Below are 15,944 nucleotides of genomic sequence, written 5' to 3'. Positions count from 1 at the left end.
AGACAATATGCATTGCATACATTGTACGGTGTGCATAACATTATCCGGAATTTCATGAACAAATTTATCATCTATGTGATCTACAATTTGACACTGTTTGCACAGTTTTTCACCCCATCAATTAATTCCCCCTCATCCCTATTCATCCTGACCTGATTATTTTTGTATGAATATTGATAAGATTACGATGTACACAGTGAATAACATCAGATCCCGTGTGCCCGACTGCTCCTCTCACCATAAGTAGATGCACTATATTCATCCATGCATTAGGTTACATGTCATTATGCGTGATTCACAATGATTGTACCTCCACACAGTACATAAAGCATTGCAGTCTCAGTGGCGACGTGTGTGTGTGTAGGGGGAGGATTTGCCTCTGGGTGCCCCTTAGCAGGTTGGAAATTGAAGGAAATTATCATTCAGAGTTTGGGCTGTGTGGGTTGATATTTATGAAGGGAATCTATGTTGCTCCACTCCATATTATGTGATTGTACCTGATAGCAAAAAGTTCTCAAATCATACAACATGTCAAAATGTTATATAAATTTTCATGTTTGTACAAAGTATTATGTACAATCCAGTGCATGGAGAGAAAAAGAGACCTTCAAATTTTGCTAACCACAACTTTACTTTCCGTCATCTCAGTGCTAATACGTACATTTGTGTAAGGTCATTAATTGCAATTTCTTTGATCAGAAGGGTGTTAAAGATGCCATGTCAGATTTTTGGCCGATTTGACCAAACAGTTTTGATTTAAAATTCAATAGGTGTTTTGATGGGGGTCGAGAAAGTTACAAGCTTTCATTTGAGCCATTGCTAAAAAAAGTCCGCAAATTATTAGTAGTCAGTGACATAAAGTGCTCAAAATTAGTTTTTGTGTTTTATAAGAAACGCTTTAAATTTTTGTCATGGTTCCTGACCATTAAAAGTAAAAGTTAAACCTTTTTTCGTTAGAGCGGGTGATACTCTTTGAAATACCATTCACTCAAAAAAATCTATTTTTTAATGTTTGGGGCCAAAAATCTGACATAGCATCTTTAAAAGAAAAACGTATAGGCCTATAATATGAAACCCATAAATCCAAAAACAAATGTTTTTATTTTTTTTCTTCAAAAATTAATTTTTTTTTTTTTTGCCAAACAATTACTTTGGAGACCACTCTTTGTCAATAAGGCCATTTATCAGGAGCTCCAAAACATCTAGAGTGAAAGCCATGCAGTCGGCACTAACGACCTGCCTTGTAGTAATTGCTCTTTTAATAGGGAAGACTAAGACTGCTTGACAATGACCTCCTAGACAAGAGGTTACTTCTATGAGGGAAATTTCAATTTAAACTTTTAGAAACATTTAGTAACAGGCCTTTATATTTAGTTTTTTTCCTCAACATATCTTCATTTCCTCTAAGTAGGATTTGAAACTTTGCATGCTGGAAATAAGATATAGAAGAGTTTGTGATAACACCATGTAATGACTTTCTCTAAATGAGTTGGGGTGGTTCTGAAAAGAACCATTGGATTAACTCAACGTTTCGCTCAGTATGCTCTGATCGTCTTCTGGAGAATGCTGGACTTTCATTTCCTCTGTTGAATACTAAAGAAATAACAAGTTCTAAAAATTGAACGCCATCGCACCAATGTGAAATAGTTGAACATTTTTGACAGCCGCTACACCTTAAGGTGTTTTCTAGCTCAACCCTGCACCTACATGTAGCTCACCTCTAAATTAAGAACCTACATGTAATTAACATCTGAAGTCCACACATTCATAATGTACAGTAGAGCTATAGAAACATGCCAACAGTACAGTATGCGTAGGGTAATGTACAACAATCAATATAGTAGGGATGTGATTCAACCTGCAAACTATAATATGGAGAATGGTAGTTCATTAATTTATAACGATTCATTTTTTAAATATCAGTCCACAACGATGTTGAATTAGGCCTTCATGCAACAAGTATGTAAAAGATTAGTATGAAAAATCAAACTTTGGCATGTCATAAAAGTACAAAATTGTAGATCCTTTTTTTCTTTGATTTCTAATACAATGTCATGAATAAAAAATGGTACAGTCGACCCTCTCGGATCCATGATCCATCCTAGGCTATTCAATAGGTGCAAATTATAAAAAGCTGATAACAGCTCCCCACACCCCTCACAAAAATAAACCAACAAGCAACCACCCCAACAAATACCCCAACAAGCAAACAAACAAACAAACAAACAAACAAACAAACTAACAAACAAACACCCCTAACAAATCAATACTGTCCCTTTATGTAGTTATGACACTTTTATTTGGGATTGGTGGGGGCAGCACTGCAGCGACAAAGACTTTTATTTCAGGGGGGGGGGTGTTGCGGATATATAATGATTGAATCGTTTTTTTGTGCATTTTATTTTTATCTCAAGGGGGTGGGGGGGGGGGGTGGGGCCGGGTTTCTGAGCTATCGCCCCCTGCTCCCTCCCCTTTAGTTTTGCCACTGCTGTTTTTGATGGAAAATATTCCTATGATTTGAACAGACACAGTGTGTATTGAGCCCAGATTGAACTGAATATGTTCATGACTCTCGACACTTCAGGATCAGCAGTTGACTTGGTTCCGTCGACGAGAATTATGCGGGTACTCAAAACTACTACTGGTCCGCATTTATATTGATTTATCATCATTTTATAGTGCTCTCATCATATCCAGACAGCCATGTGTAATCAGGCTAACATTCATGTGTGTCAGCTTTATGCTCAGAGAAATTCACATTTGCCCTTAAGATTTATCAAATCTGGTCGTCTTTCTTCCTCCTTCTTTAGATTGGCTTTTATGAATGAGACGTTGAACCCATGAGCTCTATGTCAGGAACCTATAAGCTCTATACAGTGTGTGACATTTACGCAGCATGACTAGATGAGGATTAATCTAGATTGTCTGGTGACGAGGTTTCTACGTTGGTGAGAGGACTAATTCCATCATGTCTTCTAGCAGTGGATCATCAAGATCCAGCTCACGATCTGCTTCAGCCCACAAGAAAGAGGTACAGTTCCACAACAAATTCTACTGATAAAATAACATTCTTCCATATAATTTGTGACTGTCATAATTTTTAACTGAGGGCATTTTCCAAACTTAGGCTCCAGCTCCAGGCTCTTGTTTGGTTGTTGAAGCGCCTTTCAATAATGTTCAATGTACAAATGTAAATCACAATGCTCAATAATTGATAATGGAGCCCAAGCCAGAGCCTGGAGCCTAAGAAGCCTTGGTTTGGAGAAGGCCCTCAAATGAACTAGTGGTATTTACCGACAAAACTGATAACTCATTATTTATGATAATTGCAGAGAAGGGAGACATTGTTTGTCGATATTAACTCTATTTCACAGACACAGTCCTAATGACATTGATTTAATTAAATTCCATCCTGCGATGAAGCTTTCATTCCCGTGGTCAGGCTTCAAAATATCATTTCAATTTACAGCTATTCTTCGTTTTCATTTCTTGTTACACACATGTCTGTCCAATCCCTTTTTACTGTCAATATCGCTTGAATTTAGGAGAAACATCCACAGGACCACAGGGCTGTTGTTGTACTCGTCCCTCGAAGTGTTTACTTTAAATACCAGAAGTTATTTGACAAAGCCGGCATCAAACAATAAAAAACCACCTTTTATGTGTAACATGTAAAAATTAAAACATTAAAACTGCTTTTATTTGAAAACAAGCACCAACAGGAGATTTGTTTAATTTTAAAACAACAACAATAATAATACTAACTGGAGTTCTTATAAAGCGCATGGTATCTGGCACTGCCTTGATCTACATTGTAGTCTACTCAACGGGCAGAACAATAAAGAATTAAATAAACAAATTAATGAGCTCTGAACATTTCGGTTATTATCCCAGTGGCAAGTAATGTTTGATTCAGTCCTCAATTTGAATTAAAACAATAGGCCTAACAGACTGAAAGTCAACATTTGAATATCTAACAAAATATGATGTATACAGCCCCCCAGTGAAGTAATATTTTTTTATTGAAAAACACAGGACCGTTGGACTTTTCCGTTTGTACGTAAGTTTACTGGCCCAGGGCTGAAATCACTGGCCTCTGGCTTGATCCAATGTTAATTTGGAGCCCTGACTGTAACTGAAACCTTGTGTGAATAAAACCTGGTGCTTTGTGATTGTTGTGTTTACTTAAATTTCAGCTGAGTTGAGAGACACTGGACACTATTGGTACTTGTCAAAGACCAGTCTTCTCACTAGGTGTATCTCAACATACGCGTAAAATAGCAAACCTGTGAAAATTTGAGCTCAATTGGTTGTCGAAGATAACTATGAAAGCAAAGAAAAGTACAAAATACATGTAGGCCCTACACATAATCATGCAAAGAAATTGCCCTCCATGGTAGGAATATTAAAGATGAATTGAATTGAATTGAATTGAATTGAATTGAATTGAATTGAATTACAAACAGTATATGAACTTGAACAGATGTTCAGTATTAATGTTATAATTTAATAAATTAAATTCATTAGACCAAATGCACTGGTGGGCATGTTTGGTGGCTATGTTTGATTTCAATAACCAATATAAATTACATTACTATCTTAATTTAGAACAATTTGTTGGAGAAATCAATTCATAATTGAATTACATACATGTATCATGTACGTAAACATTCAGAAACATGATGCCTTCACGAACATTTGGCGTATACACATCAATGTACAATTGTGTAAATGTAGACTATTTAATATTTTTGTGAGTATGCTTTATTGCTTATTACATTTTAAATAAATTGAATCAAGCGTGGCAACGTGGACAGTTTACAATGCTTTGCGGATGATACAGGCATGCACAGTGTGAACGTCGCTATACAATGTACATGTAGGCCAAACAAATCTATAGACACATACTGTACATGACATGCTATGATAATTTGTTTGCAGGTTGACTCAGGGGTTTGTATCATCAGCATGATCAATGTGCTTCAATATTAAAAATGTCACATCCACTGCCACTTTGGTTTGTCATCGATTGACGCGATATTTTACTCGGCGTGTACTATCTGCTTTTTGAAAGGCAGCTAGCTAAAAGCTGTCTGATTGATTGATAAACCTCTGCATCTGAAGTAGTCGGACTCAACCACTTTTATAATAATGTTCAAGTCTGCATTTTTGTAGTCCACCTGTGTGTGCGTGTTGTTGAAAGGTTGCTCATAATCATGGCCAGGCAAATTCATTATATCACATTATTTGTAGTGAAAAACTTGCCCCATAATACATTCATGCAGCGTGCAACAATGTGTAATTTACACCACGTTGAGTGGCCTTCAATATGTAATACCACATTGAAGTATACAGTATATTACCATTATTATTCATTGCTATTGATTATAATTATATCTTATTGAAAACTATGGCTGGTTCACATTGTTTTTTGGAGTGGGCATTTGCAAGCTAACATTCTGTTCTGAAAATATACAGCCTTGTGAAATATTAATTTACAAGGCTCTCACTGCGTGGCTGTTAAAACAAATAGAAGCGTGTAAAAATTTTTTCTCCAGAAGACGATCAGAGCATACTGACCGAAACATCGAGTTGAAACCAACGGTTCTTTTCAGAACCACCCCAACTCATTAGAGAAAGTCATTACGTGTTACCGCAAACCTTTCTATATCGTATTTCCACCATGCAAAGTTTCAAATCCTACTGGTCGTTGTTGTTTTTCAACATGAAAGTAAAATTGATTCGTGAAGGAATACAAACATTAAAGGGAAGGTACACATGTACATGTTTGGTAATTACTCAAAACAAATATTAACTTAACAACTGAGTTGGTAATGAGCATGTGAGAGCTGTTGATAGTATAAAACATTGTGGGAAACGACTCCCTCTGACATGTCTGAAGTAACGTAGTTTTTGAGAAAGAGGTAATTTCTCACAAAAATACTTGAGCTAGAAGTCCAACAAGGGTGTTTTTTCTTTCATCATTTTCTCGCAACTTCAATGACCAATTGAGCCAAAATTTTCACAGGCTTGTTATTTTATGCTAAATGTTGGGATACACCAAGTGAGAAGACTTGTTTTGACAATTACCAAACATGTACAGCGCCTTTAAAGTACAAATGCATCAAATAAAAAATAGCTTCTTTTTGAAGTTCATTCAATCATGTCTTCATTTATTGATTTCACAGGATAAAAACAACCTTCATACTTTTATCAAAGTTTACCTTTAATATCAAAGTTTTTCTTCATGAAATTGCATTTAAAAAGTATTTGTTTTAAAAATAAATACTTGCAAAAACAGAAGATGACTATGGACATTATGGAATGAATCAAATCGGCCATGTATTCAAACTGAACTGGCATGACTGGGCTGGGTGCATGGCTCTGGTTACATAGAAAAGCATGTCTCTTATAATATAAAGCTGCCTCTCTTCACATTTTCAAGGGACTTTTATACTACTCGTTTGTATACAAAACATTTGTAACAATTGCCTAGTTTATTAATATTTGTTCATTGTTTTATGTTTTGTGTTGCGCATAGAGGTCCCTGCATTATGCGCCATATTAAAGCCAGTGGACACTATTGGTAATTACTCAAAATAATTATTAGCATAAAACCTTTCTTGGTGAAGAGTAATGGGGAGAGGTTGATGGTATACAACATTGGGAGAAACGGGTCCCTCTGAAGTGGCATAGTTTTCGAGAAAGAAGTAGTTTTCCACAAATTTGATTTCGAGACCTCAGATTTAGAACTTGAGGTCTCGAAATCAACCATCTAAACGCACACAACTTTGTGTGACAAGGGTGTTCTTTTTCTTTCATTATTATCTCGCAAGTTTGATGACTGATTGAGCTCAAATTTTCACGGGTTTGTTATTTTATGCATATGTTGAGATACACCAACTGTGAAGGCTAGACTTTGACAATGACCAATAGTGTCTACTGCCTTTAAATCTATCGTATTATTATTAATAAAGGTAATGGGTACAGAGATTTGTTAACTGCTTCTCAGTTAATTTTACATTCTTGTTTTTCATCTTATAGGACAGCTGGTATTCCTTGGTCCCTGAGCAGTTTGAGTTGGTCTCGTCTCCTTCACCGGTCAAGCGATCTGTTAGTAGTCGGTCTTCTGCTGGCATGAGTAGTCGCTCATCTTCGCAGAGTTCCATCCAGTCCACTAGTAGTCTCAATTCTTCGGCCAAAAGAGCCAAATCTGATAAACAAGGTAATAAAAATCTGCTTCAAGATACAAGTCTTAAAAGTTGGTTGACAAAGAATGTTTTTGAACGATAGAATAAAAAGTTGAGAGATTGTTCAGACTTTTGGCTGAATTCAGACATTTTATGTCGGCCTGGTGAAGAAAATCAGACCAAAATTTTTCCACAAAAAAAGAAATCCTGCTAATTTGTCTACTTCTCTAGTGCTTTGGATACTGTTTCCAAAAGCTCCTTGGAATCTATAACCCCAGGGGTTACCAAACAGTAGAAATGCCATCATTTCAAGATACCTTTGAATTTGCATCCAAGTTTCAGACTCTTTCGTTAGTATAATGACTCTCACCCCTGGAATTAGTCAAATTTCTATGTTAGGACCATACTGGATGTTGTAGTCTAGCCTTGTCCAAGGCTCTTTACGTAAGCACCGGCCCACTCTGAATTCACGAAATGCATAGATACTATACCACACGGCACAAAACACTACTTGATACCACGGGGTCGAAGCATAGCTTTTCGAGGTATCAACGAGCAGCGGGCCGGTGCTTGCGTAAAGAGCCTTGGACAAGCCCTAGTTGTAGTCTGGTGAATCAGTGGACCAACTTTGCCTGTAATAAGAACTTGACTGGGAACACAAGATCGTCAACACCATTTGTTTATGGCACACTTACAGTTAGTACAGCAGTTTGACGTGTCATGGCCAAACGGTTAAGAGCGCCGAATTCAAGCTCTGGTGTTTGATCAGCAGAGTGTGGGTTTGAATCCTGGTTGTTACACTTGCTTCGTAAAATTGGGGAGGTAGTGCTTTCTGCTTTACCGGCCAGGCTTCGGCTTGATGATACCCAAGCCTACATCTGTATGCACGGTGAAAGGGGTAACCCTGTTTCAGCACTAGGAGTAGGTGGTAATGGCCCCTGGAAAAAAAAAGTTTTGATACTTTTAAGGCCATGTCACAGGGACATTTTGTTCACTGCACTGCGTACACAAGGAACACTTTGGCAGTATGAGAGACATTTTTGTACTCAACATTCTAACTAATAAAGACAATAATTAAATGTGAATGAAATTCCTTGTTGGAGATTACTCATGTGATGGCCTATATATTTCAAATTCCTTCGTTTTTCATTTGCCAAAGTGAAGGATTTAGAAGAAGGACTTGAGTCGGTAGGCCTATATCACAAATGCTTAAACCTCTGGGTCAGGCCTGCCGATATTATCTAAGTTTAAACAATTTGGTGTGTGGTGACATAGGAGAAGAGTATATGGGATGTTGTAGGCCACTCACTAGCTAAACTGCCATGTCTTGTCACGGATAAGTGAATGATGAATGTTTAAAATGAGTGCGCTGAAGCATTGGATTGTTTTGCAGAGTTGGATTGTTGAATGATACTGACTTACCAGTAACAAATTGTAGGGTAGCTTGAATGTAAGCTGTATTTGTGGTACATATGTTGGTCTCTGTCTTCTCTTGAACTTCTCTTATTTGTGGTTTAAGAATTCAACTAAACTTGGTCTTCTTTCATTGGGGAATTTTTCTATTGTTGACGTCTTATAATTGTCTTAAATATATTTCCAGGTGTAGATCCAATAGCAGCAATCGCTGCAGTCAGTGCAGCCAATCAAAGCAAGACGTCAGTCCCGCAAGGAGATGCCTACCACCTCCCTGCAGTTGACTTCCAAGACAGTCGGGATTCAGGTCAATTTGAAGATCTCCCACTCACCTCGGCCATGACGGGAGGAGTCACTAAGGAAGGGTACCTCTTCTCCACCGAGGACGAAGGATCTGAGTTCCGATACAGCAGCAGTGAGACGGACATTCTCTTACCCCAGTCTGAAGATGGGGGTGATACCCTGGATGGGACGGACCCTGGGGAGGATGATGGGGAGGCGAGGAGGGATGCTCTCCATGATGCCATTGCTGAGGTCTCTGCTGATTTTGTGAGTGGGAATCTGTCGGTGTCACTTTCACAACACACTCTGGAGACTACGTCTCCTCATAAGGTTAGTAAGAGTCTGTGAAGTTCATGAAGCCAAAGTTACTGGAAGCTCCATTAAAGATTTTTCGAGTTTAGCCACAAAAACTCGGAAAGTTTACTTCCTTTTCAGTGATTGCATTGAATTACGGAAAGTATGCTTCCTTTTCAGTGATTGCATTGAATTACTTGCGTCCTTAAACCAGGCACAATATTCTTCCTGATCAAGTCGATTTCCGATTTTTCGGGGGCCTCAGAAAAACCAGCAAATAAATAATCTGAAAGGTCTATAAAAAACCTACATCTATGTATACATGTTGGTGCTCAATAAAAATTGTCCTACTTGTGCAAAGTATCATGCTTGTTAAACTGAATGGATGAGCTGTTAATTAGCCTGGGGCATTCAGCAGTACGGTGGTTTGTGATTGATCAAATTATGTCCACTGTTTGGAAAAGCAATTACATGGAGATCACAGGTTTAAGTTGCCAGACGATAGGATGTGTCTTGTTAGCCTCTTTTTTTAATGTAGCTTTCCCGTAATGTCTAGCATGCATCTTAACTGAGCAGAATTAATTTCAGCACAATTACACTTGACAAAATTGGTAAGGCAATTTTTTTTTAGAGATTTAAAAAGTTCTTTGCAGATCAATACATGACATATTAAATACATTTTCATACAAATTTGAAAGTTCGTATCTGAAAATATTCATTTAATTTTAAAAGAAACTTTGAAGAAAAATTTCTTTGTTGCCCTGGTCTTGGCCTCGATGCCCCTTCAAAAGTTTCTCATAGACTCTAAGATTTTCCAATGGATGTGCCTTTAGCACAAAGAACATGGCCTTGCCCTTTCAAAAACAATGTTCAAGACCTGTTTTTGTTTGATATCTTCCTAGGTTTTAACAGATTATTGTTTTCCCAAATGTCTTGATAAAATTCCTCCATTTCGTTTTGCTCTTCTCTTTTGTAGGAGTCTCTGAAGTCAGAAGTGACAATTCTTGACAGAGTGACTGAAGCTAGTCATCATGATAGTACTGGCAGTAACACTACAGGACCTGAGTTATCACAACATCTCATTCCACAAGATCCAAACATTCCTGACCTTACTCAGTACTCCATTCCTGGCCAAAGTGCTGTTGATTCACCTGAGCATCTCCTCGGAGAAAGTGTGTCATTACCGGAACATTCCATGTACCAAGACTCCCAGTTGTCCACGGGAGTGCTAGGGAAGTCAGAAACAGGAATTGAGAGGATGGTAGACCAACGGGATCATGATTCTACGAGAAGTAGAGATAGCCCAACCAGAGCCAAGCAGTCGTTTCTGTCTCCAGCACCACAAGATCCAGGTCAGCTGTTAAATGAGGAGTCTTTGTCCAACTTTAAGGATATGACGAGTATAAACAGTGACTTTATTGCTGTCACCGACAAGAAACCAAAGTACACCTCAACCCCCTACTATCCAGTCCAGGACGACCCAATCACTAAAATCATCCCGCCTTCTGAAAAGGTTGGTGGAAGCTCAAAACCAGTCGGAGCGAAGACAGGTATTCAGAAGGCCTCATCTCCTGGCCACTCTTTGACGGAAACGGATGGGACTTTGTCAACAACAGGTACTTCTTCAAACAAAGGAGAGAGCTCCAGAAGCACCACAGGTGTCTGGAGCGAGGATTCTATCAGCCCATCTCTTGTGGCGAAGAGTTCCAGTTCTCTCAGAGGATCTCATGTACAGCTGCCTCTTGATCTAAATAATTTAGAACCCATTAATTTGACACCAGTAGTGCATGCCAAACCAGGTTCTGCACACAGCCTGCTTGCATCGGTTGAAGGTCCAGAGACTTTAACAATGAAGAGTAAAGGAGGATCGGTCAAGAGAAATAATTCTAGCAGTTCATCTGGAAGTTCATCTTCAACAAAACCTGAACTTACTCATTCAAGAACAACAAAGAAGCTGAAACAGACAAGTCCAGCAAAGAAAAGTCCAGTAACAAAACTTCCCGCAAAGACAATCGACAAGAAAACACAAAGCTCAAATTCTCAAAAGATAAAGTCTACAAAGAATGGGGAAAGTAGCACAGAGTCTGATGGATCTGTAAAGAACAGTTCAGCATCCGAAACATCTAGCACCAAGATTGCTAGATCCTACATCCAATATCCACATGATTTGCAAAGTGTAACTCCAGATGAAATGCAACCCGTCAATGTTAACACAAAGGCGGATTCACCCAGTCATTATAACGTCAATGAAACTGGCACAGAGCTAATCGGGGACTCGCAGGATTTAAAAGATGTTTACATGCCTCAAACCAAGACTGTGGAAGGAAGACAAGAAACAACTGTTACTCGTAAATCCAGACAGGAGGAGCTAGGTGCTGTTGTCTCACTCAGCAGTCTTGATACTGTTCAGAGTCAAGACTCTCTTTCAAGGAGAGTTGCTCTGCTACTTTCAGCAACATCACTGCCTGGTGAACATCACATATTGAAAAGGACTCCATCTGAGGATAGCGGCAGCTTCACAAGTGAGGCAGGCTCTCCGGACAGTATTGAGAATATTCTGGAATCCAGTTCCAGCCACAGATCAAGAAAAGTAAGAAGTCTTGGAAACCAAACCCCTGATTCCGCGAGGACTGGTTCATCTGAGAGTGTTGGTGCTGACTCTCTTGCTGACAAGGTAGAGCAGATTCTAAACGAGCCACAAACCCTGCCAAGTGTATCACCGCAGTCGATGCATCCAAGAATCCCAAGGGGCACTTCCCCAACCATCTCAGATGCTAGCACCTCCAGTTCTGTGAGAGCAATAATTGAGAGAGTTTTGCATCCAACAAACGGTGGAGAACCAATTCAACTTCCAGAGAGAGGTTACACCCAAAGTCCGACTGCTGTTTCTCTTACTACTTGGGATGCATACACTGACCAGCAAACGGCATCGCTCTCTAAGAGTATGACAATTCCTTTGGCATCATCAGACAGCCGTGACAGGAGTGAAACTACTCCTCAGCCCACAATGCAGGTTGGGTATGATCAATTCGGAAGCGCCTCCAGCAGGCAGCCACAGGCTGGTTATAGAGATGGGTCTAGTTACATATCGTCAGATTCCCTGTCACGCAGAGTCCAGCAGCTGTTAGAAAACACAGCCTATGTGGAGAGGGCTTCTGCTGGTGCAGATGTGGCCAGGACACCTCTCATCGGAGACTCAACAGACCTACTGCAAAGAAATTACAATAACAGTGGTTCAGATACTTCCTCGGTGAGCCCTACTTCATTACACAGCTACCAACAACAGAGAGTAGAACTAGATGGAACTAATTCTTCACAAAGATCTTTTGGGCTTGGGCAAGCGGAACTTAGCAATGGGACCACTCCAAGAGATCCTTATGGAGAGAGCATAGAGAGTATGGATTCACTGGCAAGTAGAGTTCGAGCAATACTAGCGAAAAATCCGCCTCAGGAGCATGTTCTAAGGATCCTGCAAGAAGCCGCTGTTTTGGATGCTGAGCTGAGACTGGCAGAGATGCAGAGTCAAGAGCAGAGTTCAGTTAGTCTTGCAACCTCTCACATGAGTGCTGAAGAAGTAAGGAAGCCTTCCCCAATGTCTCAATATGCAGAACCACAGGAGGGACAACCCTTTGGGGCTTTAAGCTATGCACAACAATTATTAGCATCTCAACTACAAAGAGTCACAGACAGAACTTTTGATCACAGTGTTGATTATTATAAACGTCCTCAACCAAGTGTACAGCATACAGAAACGAGTCTTGCAGGTCACCATGTAAATCAACCATCAAAGGAGGCTTGGACAAGAGATGCAAATACAGGTCCGTCTCAGCAGCTGGTGTATGGTCTCTTACCCAATCAGGCCAAGGAGCCTTACTATCTCCATCAAGAAGAGGAGCATCAGCAGTTGCCCGAGGAAAGGCAAGCTGGGGAGGATGAGGATGAAGAGGAGTTTCCATCTGATGATATGGGAATGCATCGATCACATTCTTCGCCAGAAATAGACCTGACAAAATTTCGAGCCAAATCATACGCCAGGCAAATCTCAGAACGATCACAGTTCACTGGGTCTTTAGAAAGGGCCAGCCGAAGAAGGAGCAGGGAGGCAAAGGAAAAGGCAAAGATGACCAAACGAGATCTTCGCCCTAGTCCTCTTGTTACACAAACAAGTGGCAGCAGTCGAATACCAATACCGGCTCGGGAGTACCAGCGCTCGACATCTAGGGAAAGCGATCAATCAAGAAGCCCCGAGAAGTCACCTCTGCAAAAGTCCCCCCAAGAGTTCAGGCAGCAGAATGGTCAATCTGTGGCATCCTCAAAGCATGACAGGAGCAGAGGAAGTGAAAAGTCTCCGGGGAGCTTCATCAGGCCATACAAACCACCGGGAAGCAGCGAAGTAATGTATACTTACCCCGTGAATCAGGAGGATTCATTAACACCAAGCAGCAAAACCACACTAGAGAGCAGTCATATTGGTAAGAAAAGCTTCATGATCATTATTACATAGTGGCTTAGTTTTTTTTTTTAATCCGCGCTCTATGACCTCTTCCCAGATTGCAGTGCAACAAACTTGCAGCCCTGTTCAGATGATCCCTCTCCTGCCACTTCCCAGGTTGTATTGTAAAACTTGATGTGATCCCTGGCTATATAACAGTTGTCATGAATGACTTTTGACTGGCACCCCTGAAAACATATGTAGCTCCAGGTTCAAATTCTGCTCTTGTAAACTGTGTGTATTTCAACCCAAAATCATATTAAATAATAGCTTGTGGTTTATATTGATAAATAATAGCTACACAACCTATTCAACATTCTTGGGAAAAATCCAAATTTTCATAAAATTCTAACCTGTTATTTTTTCTCAGGTTCTGATGATGCTCTACCTCCGTCATTCCCAGTCAGTGCATACGGTTCAAGGGACAGCCCTAAACACATACGTTCACTTGAGCTCCCTGGTGTAGATGCTGAATTCAGACTCCATGACCATCCCCAAGACAACAAGCAGTCCCCAGCAAGAAGCCCTCGCTCACCCAAGTCCAAGATCCCAATGTCCAAACCTGATCAGAGGAACAGAGACAGGCCAGCACGGTCGTACATCGAGTACCCTAGTGATCTGAAGAGTGTCAGTCCAACAGAGAGAGCCTTCTCTGGTGTAGAAAGCCCGAAGTCAGTGCTGCGTCCTGAAGCATTTGCCGATTATCAACAGGAAAAGTCGACAGAGTTTTCTCAGGACCAGAATGTTGTGGCCAGGTCCAGGAGAGTTCCTAAAAGTCAAGACAAAGAAACTGAATCCCGGAGTTATGGTACGTACTATGACACCACTTCAATGAAACAAAGATATGGTTTCAAGGCCCAAAACGGTGTCATTAAGAAGTCTCCAACCAGCAAGATACCTGTTAGAGGTGCAGGAGCATCGCCAGAAGCTGCTTTGATGTCTCGTGAAATGGAACATGATGTGTTGGAAAGAGAAGACTTGACTAGAAGACCGCAACCCAGCATAGGGAACCAAAGGCATGAGGACTATTCACCAGCGCGTCTTCCGAGGCTGCCAACAGACCAGGAGGTACATGTACTCCCAGAAAGAAGTCAATATGCTGCTAGACCTGGAGGGTTGAAACAAGGAGGGAAGATGCAATATGGGAGCCAGATGACTGACCTACCGGGCACTTACAGTAGGCAAGTGCTACAAGAGGTCCTGCAGGTAAGTTGGATTACAAAGTTTTGCATAAAGTTTCAACTTAACTGATTAATTTTCAAGTTGCTGAAAAATGTAATTTTTAAATTTTCTATCTAGACAAAATGTTTTGTCTGTATCATCTGGCCAGTACATGTACAGTTCAATTAAGATTATTACGGTTTTGGCCTTTTCAAACTCGCATAGTATTGTAAGTGTTATTAGGAGATCTTTACAATGTTGTAGCAGGGACTCGGGGTAATGTCACTTTCATATTGAGTCAGCTGTCTGAAACAAATTATTTTTAATGCCAGCGGAAAATCTCTGGTCTGAATTGGAAATAAGTTCTCAGTAAAAAAATATTTTTAAAGCCATTGGACGCTTTCGGTAAACAGTATTGTCCAAGGCCCACACTTCGTGTACCACAACTTACATATAAAATAACAAACCTGTGAAAATTTAGGCTCAATCGGTCATCGGAGTCGGGAGAAAATAACAGGAAAACCCACCCTTGTTTCCCCACAGTTTCGCCGTGTCATGACATGTGTTTAAAATAAATCCATAATTCTCGCTATCGAGAATTTGATATTGTTTTAATGTTTTCTCAAAAAGTAAAGCATTTCATGGAATAATATTTCAAGGGAAGTCTTTCACCATTACCTTCTGTAAACCCTGTAAATAATTTGTAAATCTGTGAACTTTTAGTTTTTTTTCTGTACCGAAAGTGTATAATGGCTTTAAGACCTCATTCAAGAAAAAATATCTTGTTAAAATATCTTTTTCTCTCTTATCTTTTAAGAAGCTGACTTAAAGAGACGTTTCATGTAACTTGTACTGAAACACGTTGGTATATTGTACCAAAAATATGGGTTTGTTTTTCTCCTTTTTCGTTCAGGATGAGTCGGACCTCCATGCTAGGGATGCTAGGACTGAGATGTGGGATGAATATCAAGAGTACAAGACAAGACAGAGGGATGAGAGCCAGTCTAGTCTAGACTCTGAGAGGATTCAACGCATGGCCAGCTTGATGGCAGACCCTGCGAGACATACTGTTGCAAACTGGGTCAAAGGTCAGTGGATTAACAGGTTGTGTT

At 39.9% G+C, this 15,944-nt stretch overlaps 1 protein-coding gene across 3 annotated transcripts in view; it reads left to right on the top strand.

Moving 5' to 3' along the window:
• LOC117294586 overlaps positions 1–15,944 on the top strand; it is a 28,801-nt gene that overhangs the window by 3,409 nt on the left and 9,448 nt on the right. For 2 of the 3 annotated variants that reach the window (XM_033777065.1, XM_033777063.1), the window contains exons 2-7: positions 2,811–3,031; positions 7,045–7,225; positions 8,791–9,215; positions 10,156–13,651; positions 14,042–14,877; positions 15,746–15,920. In XM_033777065.1, the coding sequence (XP_033632956.1) occupies positions 2,969–3,031; positions 7,045–7,225; positions 8,791–9,215; positions 10,156–13,651; positions 14,042–14,877; positions 15,746–15,920 (5,176 nt within the window). In that variant the 5' untranslated portion in view covers positions 2,811–2,968. Of the gene's footprint in view, positions 1–2,719; positions 3,032–7,044; positions 7,226–8,790; positions 9,216–10,155; positions 13,652–14,041; positions 14,878–15,745; positions 15,921–15,944 lie in introns of those variants that run through there. The other variant, XM_033777064.1, reaches the window with a different exon arrangement.

Source organism: Asterias rubens, chromosome 9 (assembly GCF_902459465.1).
Source record: "Asterias rubens chromosome 9, eAstRub1.3, whole genome shotgun sequence".
NCBI lineage: Eukaryota > Metazoa > Echinodermata > Asteroidea > Forcipulatida > Asteriidae > Asterias > Asterias rubens.
This window is presented reverse-complemented; position numbering and strand designations above follow the sequence as displayed.